Source organism: Cyanistes caeruleus, chromosome 2, assembly GCF_971803275.1.
Source record: "Cyanistes caeruleus chromosome 2, bCyaCae1.hap1.1, whole genome shotgun sequence".
Lineage (NCBI taxonomy): Eukaryota > Metazoa > Chordata > Aves > Passeriformes > Paridae > Cyanistes > Cyanistes caeruleus.
This window is the reverse complement of record NC_141702.1, coordinates 1220827-1239392: the sequence shown is the minus strand read 5'-3', so window position 1 is coordinate 1239392 and position 18566 is coordinate 1220827. Positions and strand designations below refer to the sequence as shown.

Here is an 18566-nt window from a genome sequence, read left to right as displayed (position 1 = left end):
GCTGGGAATGGGGAATGCTGGACACGCTCCGGTGGGAAATCCAGGAATGAGCCGGGAATTCTGGGAATGCTGGGAATGGGGGAATGCTGGACACGCTCCGGTGAGAAATCTGGGAATGGGGGAATGGGGAATGCTGGACACACTGGTGGGGAATCCGGGAATGGGGAATGCTGGGAGTGGGCAATGCTGGACACACTCCGGTAGGAAATCCGGGAATGCTGGGAATGGGGAATGCTGGACACACTGGTGGGAAATCTGGGAATGGCCTGGGAATGCTGGGAGTGCTGGGAATGGGGGAATGCTGGGAATGGGGAATGCTGGGAATGGGGGAATGCTGGACACACTCCGGTGGGAAATCTGGGAATGCTGGGAATGGGGAATGCTGGGAATGGGGGAATGCTGGGAATGGGGGAACGCTGGACACGCTCCGGTGGGAAATCCGGGAATGAGCCGGGAATTCTGGGAATGCTGGGACTGGGGGAATGGGGGAATGCTGGACACGCTCCGGTGGGAAATCTGGGATTGAGCCGGGAATTCTGGGAGTGCTGGGAATGGGGGAATGCTGGGAATGGGGGAATGGGGAATGCTGGACACGCTCCGGTGGGAAATCCGGGAATGCTGGGAATGGGGAATGCTGGGAGTGGGCAATGCTGGGCACGCTCCGGTGGGAAAATCGGGAATGGTCCAGGAATGCTGGGTGTGCTCCAGTGGGAAACCCGGGAATGATCCGGGAATGATCTGGGAATGCTGGGTGTGCTCTGCTGGGAAACCCGAGAGTGATCTGGGAATTCTGGGTGTGCTCCGGTGGGAAATCCAGGAAAAATCTGGAAATGGGGGAATGCTGGACACGCTCTGGTGGGAAAACCCGGAATGATCCGGGAATGCTGGGTGTACTCCGCTGGGAAACCCGGAAGTGATCTGGGAATTCTGGGAATGCTGGGTGTGCTCCGCTGGGAAGTCCGGGAATGCTGGGAATGGGGAATGATGGACACGCTCGGGTGGGAAAAGCGGGAATGGTCTGGGAATGCTGGGTGTGCTCCAGTGGGAAATGAAGGAAAAATCTGGGAGTGGGGGAATGCTGGGAATGGGGAATGGGGAAGGCTGGACACGCTCCAGTGGGAAATCCGGGAATGCTGGGAATGTGGGAATGCTGGGAATGGGGTGGGGAAAGTGGGAATGGGGTGGGGAAAACTGGGATTGGCAGGTCCAGGGAATGCTGGATGTGCTCTGGTGGGAACCGGGAATGGGAATTCTAGGAATGGCGGGAGCTGGGAATGCTGGATGCGCTCCAGTGGGAAATTGGAATGCCGGGAAGAACGGGAGTGGGGACGGGAAACTGGGAATGGAGAGGGAAAAGCGGGAATGGGAAACGGAACTGGAACCAAACCCTTCCATCCATCCCAAATTCCAGCGGAAACTCCGGGAATTCCAGCCCCGCCCCTTCCCGCCAACCACGGAGCCTCTCCCGGCCCGCGGCCAATCCCGCTTTTCCCATTTCCAATCCCGCTTTTCCCATTTCCAATCCCGCTTTTCCCATTTCCAATCCCGCTTTTCCCATTTCCAGTCCCGCTTTTCCCATTTCCAATCCCGCTTTTCCCATTTCCAATCCCGCTTTTCCCATTTCCAGTCCCGCTTTTCCCATTTCCAGTCCCGCTTTTCCCATTTCCAATCCCAGTTTTTCTCATTTCCAATCCCGCTTTTCCCATTTCCAGTCCCGCTTTTCCCGCAGTTTTCCTGTTTCCAATCCTGGTTTTTCTCACGGTTTTCCCATTTCCAATCCCAGTTTTTTCCCTGCGGTTTTCCTGTTTCCAATCCTGGTTTCCAATCCCGGTTTTCCCAGACTTTTCCCATTTCCAATCTCGGTTTTTCCTGTGGTTTTCCTGTTTCCAATCCCGGTTTCCAATCCCGCTTTTCCCATTTCCAATCCCGTTTTTCCCCGCAGCTTTCCTGTTTCCAATCCCATTTTCCCGTTTCCAGTCCCGTTTTTTCCTGCAGTTTTCCCATTTCCAATCCCAGTTTTCCCGTTTCCAGTCCCGCTTTTCCCATTTCCAATCCCAGTTTTTCCCTGCAGTTTTCCCGTTTCCAATCCCAGTTTCCAATCCCGTTTTTCCCGTTTCAAATCCCGTTTTTTTCCCCGCAGCTTTCCTGTTTCCAATCCCATTTTCCCGTTTCCAATCCCGCTTTTCCCGTTTCCTATCCTGCTTTTCCCATTTCCAATCCCGGTTTTCCCGCAGTTTTCCCGTTTCCAATCCCAGTTTTTCCCTGCAGTTTTCCCGTTTCCAATCCCGGTTTTTCCTGTGGTTTTCCTATTTCCAATCCCGGTTTCCAATCCCGTTTTTTCCTGCAGCTTTCCCGTTTCCAATCCCGTTTTTCCAATCCCATTTTTCCTGCTGTCCCCAGGCGCACGTTCGTGTTCGGGGCCGTGCTGGATTCCCAGGATTTGGCCTTTTCCGACCCCACTCCGGATGGGCGGAGCCTGGCGGCCGCCTACTGCAACCGGCCCGACTTCCTGGTCTGCAGCTTCCTGCCGGGATCCCCGGGATCACCGGGATCACCGGGATCGGGATCCCCGGGAACACCGGGATCCCCGGGATCGGGAACACCGGGATCCCCGGGATGGGCGGGATTGGACGGATCGGGATCACTGGGATCCCCAAAATCAGCGGGATCGGGATCAGAGGGATCCCCGGGATCAGCGGGATCAGGATCAGCCGGAGCCCTGAAATCAGCGGGATCGGGATCAGAGGGATCCTTGGGATCAGCCGGATCCCTGAAATCAGCGGGATCAGTGAAATCCTTGGGATCGGCCGGATCGGGATCAGAGGGATCGCCGAAATCAGTGGGATCGGGATCAGCCGGAGCCCCGAAATCAGCGGGATCGGGATCAGCGGGATCAGCGAAATCAGCAGGATCCCTGAAATCCGTGGGATCGGCTGGATTGGGAGCCACAGGATCCCTGGGATCAGCAGGATTGGCTGGATCGGGATCACAGGGATCCCCGGGATCAGCGGGATCGTCCGGATCCCTGACATCCTTAGGATCAGCCGGATCGGGATCAGAGGGATCAGCGGGATCCGTGAAATCCTTGGGATCAGCCGGATCGGGATCAGCCGGAGCCCCGAAATCAGCGGGATCCCCAGGATCAGCAAAACCAGCGGGATCCGTTAAATCCTTGGGATCAGCTGGTTTGGGAGCCACGGGATCCCTGGAATCAGTGGGATCGGCCGGATCGGGATCAGAGGGATCCCTGAAATCAGCAGGATCGGGATCAGCCGGATCAGCAAAACCAGCGGGATCCCCGAAATCCTTGGGATTGGCTGGATCGGAGTCAGAGGGATCCGTGAAATCATTGGGATCCGCTGGGTCAGGATCAGGGAAATCCTTGGGATCAGCTGGATTGGGATCGGGGAAATCATCTGGATCGGGATCAGTGGGATCAGCAGGATCGGGATCTGCGAAATCAGAGGGATCCACTGGATTGGGATCAGTGAAATCATCTGGATTGGGAGCCACGGGATCCCTGGAATCAGCAGGATCGGGATCAGCAAAATCCTTGGGATCGGCTGGATCGGGATCAGCGGGATCCCTGGAACGATCAGGATCGGCGGGATCGGAATCCGCGGGATCCACCGGCTCAGGATCCCTGGAATCCTCGGGATCCTCATGAATTCCTGAGGGGCTGCAAAGGCCGGGATGGATCCGGCCGGGATCCCAAGGGATCCTTCCCTAAATCCCTCGGGAATCTTTTCCCTCCCCATCCCTCGGGAACCCCTCCCCGCTCCATTCCACCGGAATTCCTGGAATTCTGCCGGGATTCCTTTGGGATTTCAGCGATTTGGGCTTGGGAATCCCTTCCCAAGGATTTTCCCGACGGATCAGCACCAGGAGCCACCCAGGAGGGAAATTCCAGGCGTTTTCCTGGGAAGATTCCCGGGTTTTGTGAGGCCATCCCGTGGATTTCTGAGCAGATTCCCGGTTTTTGTGGAAATATTCCCAGGTTTTCTGATGTTATCCCATAGATTTATAGAAATATTCCAGAGTTTTTATGGAAATATTCCCAAGTTTTATGGAAGTATTCCCAGGTTTTGTGATGATATCCCATAGATTTATGGAAATATTCCCAGTTTTTATGGAAGTATTCCCAAGTTTTATGGAAATATTCCCAGGTTTTGTGTTATCCCATAGATTCATGGCAGTATTCCCAGGTTTTATGAAAATATTCCCAAGTTCTTATGGAAACATTCCAAGGTTTTATGACAATATTCCATAAATTCCTGACAATATTCCAAGGTTTTCTGGTGTTTCCTGGGAACATTCCAAGGTTTTCTGAGGGGATATTCCCAGGGTTTTTCTGGGAATATTCCGGGGGTTTTTGGAGGATGTTCCCACCCCCCCTCAGATTCCCAAAATCCTGGAAAAATCCACCGGTGCCAGGGATAGGGAGGGATCCGTTTATTGGGAATGGTTGGGAAAGTTCCGGAGGGAAAACCGGGAAAAAACTCCCAACGGGGAAAAAGGGGAAAACTCCAAGAGAAAGAAAAGGGAAAACTCCAATAAAAAAAGAGGGGAAATTCCAAGGAAAAAAAAAAAAAAAAAGGGAAAATTCCAATTAAATAAAACTGAAAAATTCCGAATTCCAGCCCGAAAAAAGAGGGAAAAATCCAGCTGGGAAAGGAGGGAAAATCTGGGAAAGAAAACCTCAGGAAAATCCAAATCCCCAAAAACTTGGGATAATCCAACTGGGAAAAAACGGGGAAAATCCAACTCCCAACCTGGGAGAATCCAACGGGAAAACTTGGGAAGATGCAGGGGGGGAAAAAAAGAGGGAAAATCCCACTTGGAAAAAAAGAAAATCCAACTGGAAAAGTTGGGAAAAATTTCCAAACCCAAATCTGGGGAAATCCGACCTAAAAAAAAATCTGGGAAAATCCATCCTGGAATTCTGGGAATGGGAGGGACACAATTCCGGGCGCTCCCAGAGCCGGGAACGGCTCCGTGGGAATCTGGGAATGTCAGGGCTCCGGAGCCACGTCTCAATGGAAATTCGGGAATATGGAGGCTCTAGAGCCGCATCCCTCTGGAAATTTGGGAATGTCGGGGTCTGGAGATCTGGGAATATCAGAGCTCTGGAACTCTGGGAATGTCGGGGCTCTGGAACTCCAGGAATGTCAGGGCTACAGAACTCTGGGAATGTTGGGGTTCTGGAGCTCTGGGAATGTTTGGGCTCTGGAAATCCGTGAATTTCAGGCCTCCAGAACTCTGGGAATTCCGGAGCTCCGTGCCCTCACTCCAGGAGTTCCTGGGGAATTCCCATGGGAAGCGGCTCCAGGGCCCGGCAGAGTTGGAAATCTGGGAATGTTGGGGCTCTGGAACTCCAGGAATTTTGGGGGGGCTCCAGAACCCCAGGAATGCCGGGTTCCAGAGCTCCGGGAATGTTTGGGCTCTGGAAATCCGGGAATGCCGGGGCTCTGGAGCTCCGTCCCCTCATTCCTGGAGTTCCTGGGGAATTCCCATGGGCAGCAGCTCCAGGGCCTGGCAGAGTTGGAAACCTGGGAATATCGGGGCTGGAACTCCGGGAATGTTGGGGCTCTGGAGCTCCGGGAATTCCGGTGTTCCAGACCCTCGCTGTAATTCCTCGGGAATTCCCATGGGCAGCGCGGCTCCAGGGCCCGGCAGAGTTGGAAACCTGGGAATATCGGGGCTGGAACTCCGGGAATGCCGGGGCTCTGGAGCTCCAGGAATGCAGGAATTCCGGAGCTCTGGGAGTGCTGTTCCCTCACTCCAGCAGTTCCTGTGGAATTGCCATGGGCAGCGGCTCCAGCGCCCGGCACAGGGCGGCGGCGGGCGGGCGCTGCCGGGGCTGGGCCGCGGTGCAGGCGCAGAACAATTCCCGCACGGATCCCAGCGCCGGATCCAGCGCCGCCTCCGCCGGCAGCGGCGGCCGCGAGCCCAAACGCGCCCGGAACTGCCGCTCCCAGGAATCCTCGGAATCCTCCGAGCAGCGGGAATCCTCGGAGCAGCGGGAATCCTCGGAGCGCAGGGAATCCTCCGAGGAGAAGGAATCCTCTGGAATGGCAGCAGAGAGCGGCCGTTGGAAGCGGATCCCGGGAATTCTGGGGATTCCAGCCCTGATATTCCCAGTTATCCCAGCCCGGAATCCCAGATATTCCAGCCCTGATGTTCCCGGGGTGGTCCCAGCCCAGCCTTGGGCATTCCCGGAATTCTGAGGTTCCCAAATCCCAACCCTGTCCCAACATTCCGGGTCCTTTTCCCAAATCCCGCTCTGCCTCTCCAGGATTGGGTCCAGCCCCATCCCGACTCCTCGCCAGGAAGGAATTTTGGGAATTCCCAACTCCAGGAAGGGTCTCACTTCCCTTTCCCATCCCTGAATTCCATAAAAATCCCTCGGGATGGATCCTGAGTGTCCTCGATCCCAGAATGCCGGAATTCCTTGGGATGGGATCCATGGACCTTCAATCCCATCCCATTCCAATCCCGGGCTGCTCCAGCCTTTCCTTGGATGCTCCCAGGGATTCTCTGGGAATTCCTTCCTGAGCTCCCAGCCCAATTCCTCTTCCCAGGAATCCCATTCCCTGCCAGCCCCTCCCCAATCCCAATTCCAATCAAATTCCCAATCCCAATTCAACCCCAATCCCATTCCCGAGCCAATCCCATCCCAATCCCATTCCTGAGCCAATCCCATCCCATTCCCAGGTCAGTCCGATCCGATTCCCATTCCAATCCAAATCAGTTCCCAATCTGATCCTGTTCCCAATCCAATTCCAAATCAAATCCCATTTCCAGTTCTTCTTCCAATCCAATCCCATTCCTGATCCCAATCCCGTTCCAAATCCCATTCCCTGCTTGACCCTAATCCAATCCCAATCCAGTCCAATCCGACTCCCAATCCCATCCCCAATCCCACTCCTAATTCCAATCCTATTCCCGAATCCCATCCCAACCCCATCCCCAATCCCACTAATCCCAATCCCAATCTGACCCTAATCCAATCCCACTCTCGCTCCAAATTCCATCCCAATCCCAATCCCTTTCCAATTCCCAATCCATTCCCAATTCCACTCCCATCCCCAATCCCAACCCGTTTCCCATTCCCGCTCCCCTCTCTGGATCCCGCTCTTCCCATTCCCGCTGTTCCCATTGTTCCTTCTGTTGTTATTCCCATTGTTCCCGCTGTTCCCATTCCCGCTGTTCTCACTGTTGCCATTGTTCCCACTGTTCCCATTCCCGCTGTTCCCATTCCCGCTTTTCCCACTCCCATTCCCACTGTTATTCCCATTGTTCCCGCTGTTCCCATTCCCGCTGTTCCCACTCCCATTCCCGCTGTTCCCATTGTTCCCGTTTCCGCTGTTATTCCCACTGTTATTCCTGCTGTTATTCCTGCTGTTGTTCCCATTGTTCCCGTAGTTCCCATTGTTCCCAGTGTTATTCCCAGTGTTATTCCCATTGTTGTTATTCCCGCTGTTCCCATTGCTCCCGCTGTTATTCCTGCTGTAGTTCCCGCTGTTGTTCCCATTGTTCCCGTTGTTCCCATTCCTGCTGTTCCCATTGTTCCCAGTGTTATTCCCACTGTTGTTCCCATTGTTGTTATTCCCACTGTTCCCATTGTTCCCGCTGTTATTATTCCCACTGTTCCCATTCCCGCTGTTCCCATTGTTCCGACTGTTCCCATTGTTTTTTCTGTTGTTATTCCCATTGTTCCCGCTGTTCCCATTCCCGCTGTTCCCACTCCCATTCCCACTGTTCCCATTCCCGCTTTTCCCACTCCCATTCCCGCTGTTATTCCCATTGTTCCCACTGTTATTCCCATTGTTCCGGCTGTTGTTGTTCCGGCTGTTGTTCGCACCGCTGCAGTCGGGCAGGTGGGGCACGCTCAGCGCCAGCATCTCCCACAGCGTCAGCCCCAGCGGGAAAATGTCGGAGCGATCCGAGATGATCCCGCCCGGCTCCAGCGCCTCCGGAGGCAGCCACGGCTCCGTCCCCACGTACGGCTGCTCGGGATCGCGCGCTGCCGACGGAACGCGGCGGGAACGACGTCGGGAACACCGGGAACGACGTCAGGAACAATGGGAACAACGTCAGGAATGACATTGGGAACACCGGGAATGATGTTGGGAACACCGGGAACAACATCAGGAATGACATCAGGAACACCAGGAATGGATCGGGATTGGATCAGGAATGGGATCGGATCAGGAACGGGATTGGATTGGGAATGGGATCAGATTGGGAACAGGATCAGATCAGGAACGGGATCGGATTGGGAATGGGATCGGATTGGGAATGGGATCGGATTGGGAATGGGATCAGGATCAGGACTGGGAATGGATTGGGATGGGGAATGGGATTGGGGATGAATGGGAGAGGGATTGGGATCGGGAGTAGATTGGGAATGGGATGGGGAATGGGATTAAGAACAGGATCAGATTGGGAATGGGATCAGATCAGGAATGGGATTGGATCAGGAATAGGATCAGATCAGGAATGGGATCAGATTGGGAATGGGATTGGATTGGACTGGATTGGGATTGGGATTTGATTTGGAATTGGGCTGGGAATAGGATGGAACTGGGAATGGGATTGGGAATGGGGTGGGATTGGGAATGGGGTCCCAGGAAAAGCCGCACTCCCACAGGGATTCCCGAGCCCCTTTTCCCGGGAATTCCAGCCTCCCGGGTGGATTCCCAGAGCCCGGGGGATCCCTCCAGGAGATCCAGGAGCCTCCAGCTCCACAATTCCCAAGGAACCGGATCCCTTCCCGCATTCCCAAGGAACCGGCGGCGTTCCTGGGGTTCCGGCACCTTCCAGGTTCTCGTCCAGGGCCAGGGCGACTCCGACGTCGCAGATTTTGACGGATTCGAAGGCCCCGCGCACGACGACGTTCGGGGATTTGATGTCACCGTGGAGCAGCCGCTGCTCCGTGTGTAGGTACTGCCGGAGGGAACAACAACAGCCGGATAAACAACAGCCGGATAAACAACAGCAGCCGGATAAACAACAGCCGGATAAACAACAGCAGCTGGATAAACAACAGCAGCCGGATAAACAACAGCAGCTGGATAAACAACAGCCGGATAAACAACAGCAGCCGGATAAACAACAGCAACTGCTGTGGGACAAAGCAACAGCACCGGGAAAAAGAACAGTGGGAAAAACAACAACAGCCAGATAAACAACAACTGCTGGAAAAACAACAGCCGGAAAAACAACAGCAACAGCTGTGGGACAAAGCAACAACACCAGGAAAAACAACAACAGCAGGGAAAACAACAGCCGGATAAACAACAACAGCAGCTGTGGGACAAAACAACAACAGCAGGAAAAAGAACAGCAGGAAAAACAACAACAGCAGGGAAAACTAACACCGGGAAAAACAACAACTGCTGTGGGACAAAGCAGCAACAGCGGGAAAAACAACACCAGGAAAAACAACAGCGGGAAAAAACAACTGTGGGACGAAACAACACCAGGAAAAATAACAACAGCGGGAAAAACAACACCGGGAAAAATAACACCAGGAAAAATAACAACAGCGGGAAAAATAACAACTGCAGGAGGGAAAAACAACAGCCAAGGGAGGTAAAAACAAACAACAACTGTGGGACAAAACAACAGCGGGAAGGAAAAACAACAGCAGGAAAAATAACAGGAAATATAACAGCGGGAGAAACAACAGTGGGAAGGAAAAGCAACAGCAGGAAAAATAACAGCGGGAAAAACAACAATGGGAAAAAATCGGACATGGGGAAGCCCCCCCAGAGCCGCCCTCGGAACCTCGGGATCCACTCTGAGCCCGGCTCCCCTTTCCCAGGGAATTCCGTCCCTTCCCAGATTTCCCAGCCTGGGCTCGGGCCCAGCCCCATCCCGGCTCCTCTCCGGGGAGGGATTCCGGGAATTCCCAACTCCAGGAAGGGTCTCCCTTGCCTTTCCCATCCCCAAATTCCATAAAAATCCCTCGGGATGGATCCTGAGTGTCCTCGATCCCAGAATGCCGGAATTCCTTGGGATGGGATCCATGGACCTTCAATCCCACCCCATTCCCATCCCAGGCTGCTCCAGCTTTTCCTTGGACGCTCCCAGGGATTCTCTGGGAATTCCTTCCCGAGCTCCCGCCCATCCCCATCCCAACCCCCCCAGCACCTGGAAAGCCGCCCTGGCTCCCCCTTTTCCCAGAATTCCATGAGTTTCCCAGAATCCCAGGCTTTTCCTGGAATCCCTGGCTTTTCCCGGTATTCCCAGGATTTTCCCAGCCTTTCCCGCACTCCCAGCCTTTCCTGCCGTTGTTCCCAGTGTTGTTCCTGCTTTTTTCCTTGGTGTTTTTCCTGGCACATTCCCGCTGTTTTCCCAGTGTATTCCTGTTATTCCCAGCTCATTCCTGCTGCATTCCCGCTGTATTCCCATTATTCCTGGTTTTGTTCCCGGTGTATTCCCATTATTCCTGGTTTTGTTCCCGCTGTATTCCCATTATTCCCAGCTTTGTTCCTGCTGCATTCCTGTAATTCCTGGTGCATTCCCACTATTCCTGGCATGTTCCTGCTGCATTCCCACTGTTATTCCTGCTATTATTCCCACTGTTATTCCTATTCCCATTATTCCTGCTATTATTCCCATTGTTATTCCTGTTCCCATTATTCCTGCTATTATTCCCACCATTATTCCCATTCCCGTTGTTGTTATTCCCGTTATTATTCCCATTATTCCCACTGTTGTTCTTCCCACTATTCCCATTGTTATTCCTGTTATTCCCACTGTTGTTCCCATTCCTGCTGTTGTTATTCCCACTGTTGTTGTTATTCCCGTTATCCCAGGTTATTCCTGCTGTTATTCCCGCTGTTCCCATTGTAATTCCCTCTGTTCCCATTATTCCCGCTATCATTCCCGCTGTTGTTCCTGTTGTTATTCCTGCTGTTCCCGTTATTCCCGCTATCATTCCCGCTGTTGTTCCCGTTGTTATTCCCGCTGTTCCCACTGTAATTCCCGCTGTTCCCGTTATTCCCGCTATCATTCCCGCTGTTGTTCCCGTTGTTGTTCTTCCCGTTGTAGTTGTTATTCCCGTTGTTATTCCCATTATCATTCCCGCTGTTGTTCCCATTGTTGTTATTCCCGCCATTATTCCCATTGTTCCCCACTGTTATTCCGGCTGTTGTTGTTCCGGCTGTTGTTATTCCTGCCGTTGTTGTTCCCGTTATTATTCCCATTGTTCCCCACTGTTATTCCGGCTGTTGTTGTTGCGGCTGTTGTTGTTGCCGTTACCTGCAGCCCCCGGGCCACGCCCAGCCCGACGCGCAGGACGGCTCCGGCGGGAAAGGCCCTGCGGCCGCGCTCCCGGCGCTCCTGGATCCGATCCCACAGGGAACGCTCGCCCCCGAATTCCATGGCCAGGCAGAGATTCCCGTCGGGAGCCACAGCCAGAGCCCGGTACCCTGGGAATGGTCCGGGGGGAAATCATCAGCCTGGGGAAATATTCCATGGGAAATAATCCAGGGGAAATATTCCATGGGAAATAAAATCCATGGGAAATGATCCAGGGGAAATGATCCATGGGAAATGATCCATGGGAAATGATCCAGGGGAAATATTCCATGGGAAACAAAATCCATGGGAAATAATCCAGGGGAAATGATCCATGGGAAATAAAATCCATGGGAAATAATCCAGGGGAAGGAATCCATGGGAAATCATCCATGGGAAATTATCTGTGGGAAATATAATTCATGGGAAATCTAATCCAGGGGAAGGAATCCATGGGAAATCATCCATGGGAAATAAAATCCATGGGAAATATTCCATGGGGAATTATCCATGGGAAATCTAATCCATAGGTAATCTAATCCATGGGAAAATGATCCATGGGAAATATTCCATGAGAAATCATCCATGGGAAGTATTCCATGGGAAATATTCCATGGGAAATCTAATCCTTGGGAAATAAAATCCATGGGAAATATAATCCAGGGGAAGGAATCCACAGGAAATATTCCATGGGAAATGATCCATGGAAAATAAAATCCATAGGAAATCTAATCCATGGGAAATTATCCATGGGAAATATTCCGTGGGAAATCTAATCCATGAATATGGAAATATGGAAAATCCCAGAAATGGGAAATCCCTGGGAGCCAGGAATGGGATCCATGGGATTTCTGGGAATGGCATCCCTGGGATCCAGGGAAGAGGGAAATGGGATTCATGGGAATGGGGTTGGATCGATGGGATGGGGATGGGATTTGGGGGAATGGGGTCCAGGGAATGGAGATAGGATCCCTCGGAGTGGGATTTCTGGGAATGGGAACTGTGGGAATGGGATTGGATTGATGGGGTGGGAATGGGATCTGTGGGAATGGGAACAGGAATGGGATTGATGGGAATGGGATTGATGGGATGGGAATGGGATCTGTTCCCATGAATCCAACCCCGCCATTCCCCTGGGAAAGGGGATCCATGGGAATGGGAGTGGGGACAGGAATGGGATGGGATCCATTCCCAGGGGTCCCCCCGCCATTCCCAAGGATCCAACCCCCATTCCCGGTATCCCTGCTCCCATTCCCAGTGTTCCCACCCTCATTCCCGGTGTCCATCCCCAGGATCCCTGCCCCCATTCCCGCCCTCATTCCCGGTGTTCCCACCCCCATTCCCGGTGTTGGGTCCTGCCCCCATTCCCAGTATTCCCAGTGTGGGTTCCCGCCCCCATTCCTGGTGTTCCTGGTGTGGGTTCCCGCTCCCATTTCCGGTGTTCCCAGTGTGGGTTCCCACCCCCATTCCCAGTGTCAGTTCCCGGTGTTCCTGCTCCCATTCCTGGTGTTCCCGGTATGGATTCCCGCCCCCATTCCCGGTGTACCCGGTGTGGGTTCCCGGTGTTCCCTCCCCCATTCCCAGTGTCAGTTCCCGGTGTTCCCACCCCCATTCCCAGTGTTGGGTCCTGCCCCCATTCCCACTATTCCCAGTGTGGGTTCCTGCCCCCATTCCTGGTGTTCCTGGTGTGGGTTCCCGCTCCCATTTCCGGTGGTCCTGGTGTGGGTTCCCACCCCCATTCCCGGTGTTCCCACCCCCATTTCCAGTGTCAGTTCCCGGTGTTCCTGCCCCCATTCCTGGTGTTCCCGGTATGGATTCCCGCCCCCATTCCCGGTGTACCCGGTGTTCCTGGTGTGGGTTCCTGCTGTTCACGCCCCCATTCCCGATATTCCCGGGGTGTGTTCCCGCCCCCATTCCCGGTGTTCCCGGTGTGGGTTCCCGGTGTTCCTGCCCCCATTCCCAGTGTGTGTTCCCACCCCCATTCCTGATATTCCCGGGGTGTGTTCCCGCCCCCATTCCCGGTGTTCCCGGTATGGATTCCCGCCCCCATTCCCGGTGTACCCGGTGTGGGTTCCCGGTGTTCCCTCCCCCATTCCCAGTGTCAGTTCCCGGTGTTCCCACCCCCATTCCCAGTGTTGGGTCCTGCCCCCATTCCCACTATTCCCAGTGTGGGTTCCCGCCCCCATTCCTGGTGTTCCTGGTGTGGGTTCCCGCTCCCATTTCCGGTGGTCCTGGTGTGGGTTCCCACCCCCATTCCCGGTGTTCCCACCCCCATTTCCAGTGTCAGTTCCCGGTGTTCCTGCCCCCATTCCTGGTGTTCCCGGTATGGATTCCCGCCCCCATTCCTGGTGTACCCGGTGTTCCTGGTGTGGGTTCCTGCTGTTCACGCCCCCATTCCCGATATTCCCGGGGTGTGTTCCCGCCCCCATTCCCAGTGTTCCCGGTGTGGGTTCCCGGTGTTCCTGCCCCCATTCCCAGTGTGTGTTCCCACCCCCATTCCTGATATTCCCGGGGTGTGTTCCCGCCCCCATTCCCGGTGTTCCCGGTATGGATTCCCGCCCCCATTCCCGGTGTACCCGGTGTGGGTTCCCGGTGTTCCCTCCCCCATTCCCAGTGTCAGTTCCCGGTGTTCCCACCCCCATTCCCGGTGTTGGGTCCTGCCCCCATTCCCACTATTCCCAGTGTGGGTTCCTGCCCCCATTCCTGGTGTTCCTGGTGTGGGTTCCCGCTCCCATTTCCGGTGTTCCTGGTGTGGGTTCCCACCCCCATTCCCGGTGTTCCCACCCCCATTTCCAGTGTCAGTTCCCGGTGTTCCTGCCCCCATTCCTGGTGTTCCCGGTATGGATTCCCGCCCCCATTCCTGGTGTACCCGGTGTTCCTGGTGTGGGTTCCTGCTGTTCACGCCCCCATTCCCGATATTCCCGGGGTGTGTTCCCGCCCCCATTCCCAGTGTTCCCGGTGTGGGTTCCCGGTGTTCCTGCCCCCATTCCCAGTGTGTGTTCCCGCCCCCATTCCCGGTATTCCCGCTGTTCCCGCACCGACGACGTTGGGGTGCCGCAGGTTGCGCAAGGTCTGGGCCTCGTTCCGGAGGCGCTGCTGGAAGAGGCTGCGCTGGATCCCGGAACAGCCGGAGTTGATTTTCTTCACAGCCCAGGGGGAGCGGGAACAGCCGCGGGGAGACCTGGGAACAACAGCCGGAATGGCACCGGGAACATCCGGGAACAACAGCCGGAATGGCACCGGGAACATCCGGGAACAACAGCCGGAATGGCACCGGGAACATCCGGGAACAACAGCCGGAATGGCACCGGGAACATCCGGGAACAACAGCCGGAATGGCACCAGGAACAGCCGGGAACAACATCCGGAATGGCACCAGGAACAGCCGGGAACAACAGCCGGAATGGCACCAGGAACAGCCAGGAACAACAGCCGGAATGGCACCGGGAACATCCGGGAACAACAGCCGGAATGGCACCGGGAACATCCGGGAACAACAGCCGGAATGGCACCGGGAACAGCCGGGAACAACAGCCGGAATGGCACCAGGAACAGCCGGGAACAACAGCCGGAATGGCACCGGGAACAACGGGGAAATGAGGGGAAAAGCCTGGGAATGAGGGAAATACCTGGGAATCCAGGGAATCCAGGGAAATCGTGGGAATCCAGGAAAAGCCTGGGAATCCAAGGAAATGATGGGATCCTGGGAAAAGCCTGGGAATCTGGGGAAATCTGGGGAATCTGGGAAAAGCCTGGGGTCCCGGGAAAATGATGGGATTCTGGGAGAAGGCAAGAAATCCAGGAAAAGCCAGGGATCCTGGGGAAATCACGGGAATGCAGGAAAAGCCAGGGATCCTGGGGAAATCACGGGAGTCCAGAAAAATCATGGGGTTAAATCTGGGAATGTGGGAAAAGCTGGGAAAAGCCAGGAATTCCAGGAAAAGCCAGGAATTCCAGGAAAAGCCTGGGAGTGCAGGAAAAGCCTGAGAATGCCGGAAATTCACGGAATTCCCCAGGAGATTGGGAAGAGGATGGGATCCATGGGTGATGGGAAGGCTCCAGGGAACGGGAATCGGGATCCGCCTCTGTTTCCAGGCGGGGCTGGGCCTGGGGGAGGGGAGGAGGATTTTGGAGGCCAAAATCCTGGAATTTCAGCCAGGAAAGGAGCCCAAATCCCAGAATTCCAGTCAGGAAAGGGTGATCCCAAAAAAAACTGAGGCCAAAATCCCGGAATTCCCAGGAATGGAGCCCAAATCCTGGAATTCCAGGTGGGAAAGGGTGACCCCAAAATAATGGAGCCCAGAATTCCAGAATTTCCAGGAATGGAACCCAAATCCCCAGAATTCCAAGTGGGAAAGAGTGATCCCAAAAAAACTGAGGGAAAAATCCCAGAATTCCAGCCAGGAGAGGCTTATCCCAAAATTCCAGAGCCCAAATTCCCAGGAATTCCCGGGAATGGAACCCAAATTCCCAGAATTCCCGGGAAAGGAGCCCAAATTCCCAGGAATTCCTGGGAATGGAGCCCAAATTCCCAGGAATTCCTGGGAATGGAGCCCAAATTCCCAGAATTCCCGGGAAAGGAGCCCAAATTCCTGGGAATGGAGCCCAAATTCCCAGGAATTCCTGGGAATGGAGCCCAAATTCCCAGAATTCCCGGGAAAGGAGCCCAAATTCCCAGGAATTCCTGGGAATGGAGCCCAAATTCCCAGGAATTCCATCCAGGCCGGGCTCATCCCAGGGCCCCGCGCTCCCTCCCAGCTCCGCAAATCCCAAATCCCGGCTCCGTGGGGAGGAGAGCCGGGATCACCCCGGGATCGGCTCCGGGATTTCCCGGGATCACAACAATTCCCGGGATCACAATTCCCGACCTTTCCATCAGGTAGACGCTGACTCCGGTGCCGAATCCCAACTTCTGCATGAAGGGCGAGGCCGGGATGGTGATGGACGCCAAATTCCCGGGATCTGCAGGAAAATCCCGGGAAAACCCGGCTGGGATCGGGATCCGCCCTCCCTGGGGAACCCCGGGGAGAATTCCCGTTGGATATCGGGAATAATCCCCGGCGGGGTTTCCGTCCCCGCGCGATTCGGGGATGCGGAGCCGGGAATGGTCGGAATTCCAAAGGGTTTTGCTTTTTCCTGGTGTTTTCCCAAGTTCTGGGTTTGTTTCTTGGATGTTCCCGAAAAAACGGAGCTCCGAAATCACCAAAAATCACCAAAATCACCCAAAATCACCTAAAATTGCCCCAAAATCACCCCAAACCCCCCAAAATCACAAAAAAATCACCCCAAAATCACCCAAAACCCCTCCAAAATCTTCAGTTCCCCCTGCAAAATCCCTCCAAAGACCCCCAAAATCAACCAAAATTGTCCCCAAATCACCCCAAAAATCACAAAAAATCACCAAAAAAAGCCCCAAAATCCCCCCAAAATCATCAGAGTCCCCCAAAATCCTCCAAATTGTCCCCAAAATGATCAAAAATCACCCCCAAAATTGTCCCAAAATCAGCTCTGGCACCCCCAAACTCTCCAAAACCTCCTCTAAAATGCTCAAAATTGCCCCAAAATCACCCCAAAATCAGCTCTGGCATCCTCAAAATCAGCCCCAAAACGCCACAAAATCCCCCAATTTGTCCCAAAATCACCCCAAATCAGCCCAATATCTTCAGTCAACCCAAAGTAGCCCCAAAAATTATCCCAAAATCGCCCCAAAAATCCTTACAAAATTGTCCCAAAAACCGCAAAATCAACAGAAATAACCCCAAAATCAGCCCTGGCACCCCCAAATCTCCCCAAAACCCCCAAATTCACCCAAACCCTCTGAAAATCGCCCCAAAAATCACCAAAAACTCCCAAAATCCCCCCAAAAAACCCCAAATTGGGATGGGATAAAGGGGTGGGAATTTGGGATGGGAAATTGGGAATTTGGGAAGGGAATCCCACCCCAGGGATTTCCCACCCGGATCAAAGTGGGGGGGGGGAGGGAGGGGAGGGGGGAGGGGCTGGCAGAGTTTTCCCGGGAATCTCCGGGATTTTCCCGGGAAAAGGCTGGCGGGAACATCCCGGGATTTGCTCACCCTCCTCAGCCCCGCGGGACGGGGGGGACGGGGAGCGGAGCGAGGCCATGGAGCGATCCCGGATCCCGGATCCCGATCCCAGTCCTGGATCCCGATCCCGGTGCTGGATCCCGGTGCTGATCCTGGATCCCGATCCCGGTGCTGATCCCGATCCTGGATTCAGATCCCGGTGCTGATCCCAATCCCGGATCCCAGTCCTGGATCCCGATCCCAGATCCTGATCCCAATCCCGGTGCTGGATTCAGATCCTGATGCCGATCTTGACCCTGGTGCTGATCCCGATCCTGGATCCCGATCCTGGATCCCAGATCCCGGTCCTGCGGAGCACGAGGGGACTTGGAGGGATCCCAATGGCACCGGGAGATCCCGGATTTGGGAATTGAGGAGATCCCGGATTTGGGAATTCGGGAGATCCTGGATCTGGGAATTGGGGAGGTTCCGGATTTAGGAAATGGGGAAACCCGGGATTTGGGAATTGGAATAGTCCCGGATTTCGGAATTGAGGGTTCCTGGATTTGGGAATTGGGAAGATCCCACATTCAGGAATTGGGGGTCCGTAAATTGGATTTGGGATCTGGGGAAATCCCGGATTCGGGAATTGCGGGATCCTGGATTTGGGAATTCGGAGAGCCCCAGGATCTGGGAGGTCCCAGAGTCGGGAATTGGGGGGTTCTGGATCGGAGGGATCCCAACCTGGAGGATCCCAGGGGATCCCAGCGCGGGAATTTGGGATCTCAGCTCGGGATGGCCCCGATTTGGGAATGGGGGACCCCAGGTTTTGGGGGAATCCCAGGAAGAGCCCCCCGGTCCCACCTCGGCTCGGGGCGCGCGGCTGCGGAATTCCCGGGGAATTCCCGGCTCCCCTTCCCGCCTTTCCCGGTGCCAATCCCGCGGAATTCCCGGCTCCTTTTCCCGCCTTTCCCGGTGCCGATCCCGCGGAATTCCCGGCTCCTTTTCCCGCCTTTCCCGGTGCCGATCCCGCGGAATTCCCGGCTCCTCTTCCCGCCTTTCCCGGTGCCGATCCCGCGGAATTCCCGGCTCCTTTTCCCGCCTTTCCCGCCCGTTAACGGGCGCCGCGTTCAAATCTCCGCGCGCGCTCCCGTCGGCCCCGCCCCTTCCGGGGGCGTGACCAACGTCCAAATATGGTAATAGGAACTGAGAGGGGGCGTGACCAACACTGCG

General features: G+C 54.8%; 2 protein-coding genes across 5 annotated transcripts in view; one reads left to right on the top strand and one right to left on the bottom strand.

The window, feature by feature from the left end:
* ESCO2 (establishment of sister chromatid cohesion N-acetyltransferase 2) overlaps window positions 1-4631 on the top strand; it is a 17410-nt gene extending 12779 nt beyond the window's left edge. For both annotated transcript variants that reach the window (XM_086875370.1, XM_086875369.1), the window contains one exon: window positions 2401-4631. In XM_086875370.1, the coding sequence (XP_086731496.1) occupies window positions 2401-3667 (1267 nt within the window). In that variant the 3' untranslated portion in view covers window positions 3668-4631. The remainder of the gene's footprint in view (window positions 1-2400) is intronic.
* PBK (PDZ binding kinase) lies at window positions 4438-18566 on the bottom strand. Of its 3 annotated transcripts, none has more exons than XM_086875372.1 (10): window positions 18436-18566; window positions 18198-18345; window positions 17385-17701; window positions 16179-16272; window positions 14349-14491; window positions 11272-11441; window positions 8820-8949; window positions 7865-8026; window positions 5670-6066; window positions 4438-5532 (listed from the first exon to the last, which is right to left on the bottom strand). In XM_086875372.1, exons 3-9 carry the CDS (start codon window positions 17431-17433, stop codon window positions 5777-5779), a joined length of 1038 nt encoding a protein of 345 aa, XP_086731498.1. In that variant the 5' UTR covers window positions 17434-17701; window positions 18198-18345; window positions 18436-18566; the 3' UTR covers window positions 4438-5532; window positions 5670-5776. The 3 variants fall into 3 exon arrangements, with proteins under 3 accessions (XP_086731498.1, XP_086731497.1, XP_086731499.1); XM_086875371.1 differs by having other exon boundaries at window positions 4438-5549; window positions 5687-6066; window positions 18436-18554; XM_086875373.1 differs by lacking the exon at window positions 18436-18566 and having other exon boundaries at window positions 18198-18255; window positions 18301-18345.

What these genes read in the sequence shown, in the direction of transcription:
- PBK (XM_086875372.1), bottom strand. Translation starts at nt 17,433, where the DNA reads ATGGCCTCGCTCCGCTCCCCGTCCCCCCCGTCCCGCGGGGCTGAGGAG. An exon ending in GTCCCGCGGGGCTGAGGAGG is followed by an intron (nt 16,273 to 17,384) that starts GTGAGCAAATCC and finishes ATTTTCCTGCAG; the next exon opens with ATCCCGGGAATTTGGCGTCC. An exon ending in GCGGCACCCCAACGTCGTCG is followed by an intron (nt 11,442 to 14,348) that starts GTGCGGGAACAG and finishes GACCATTCCCAG; the next exon opens with GGTACCGGGCTCTGGCTGTG.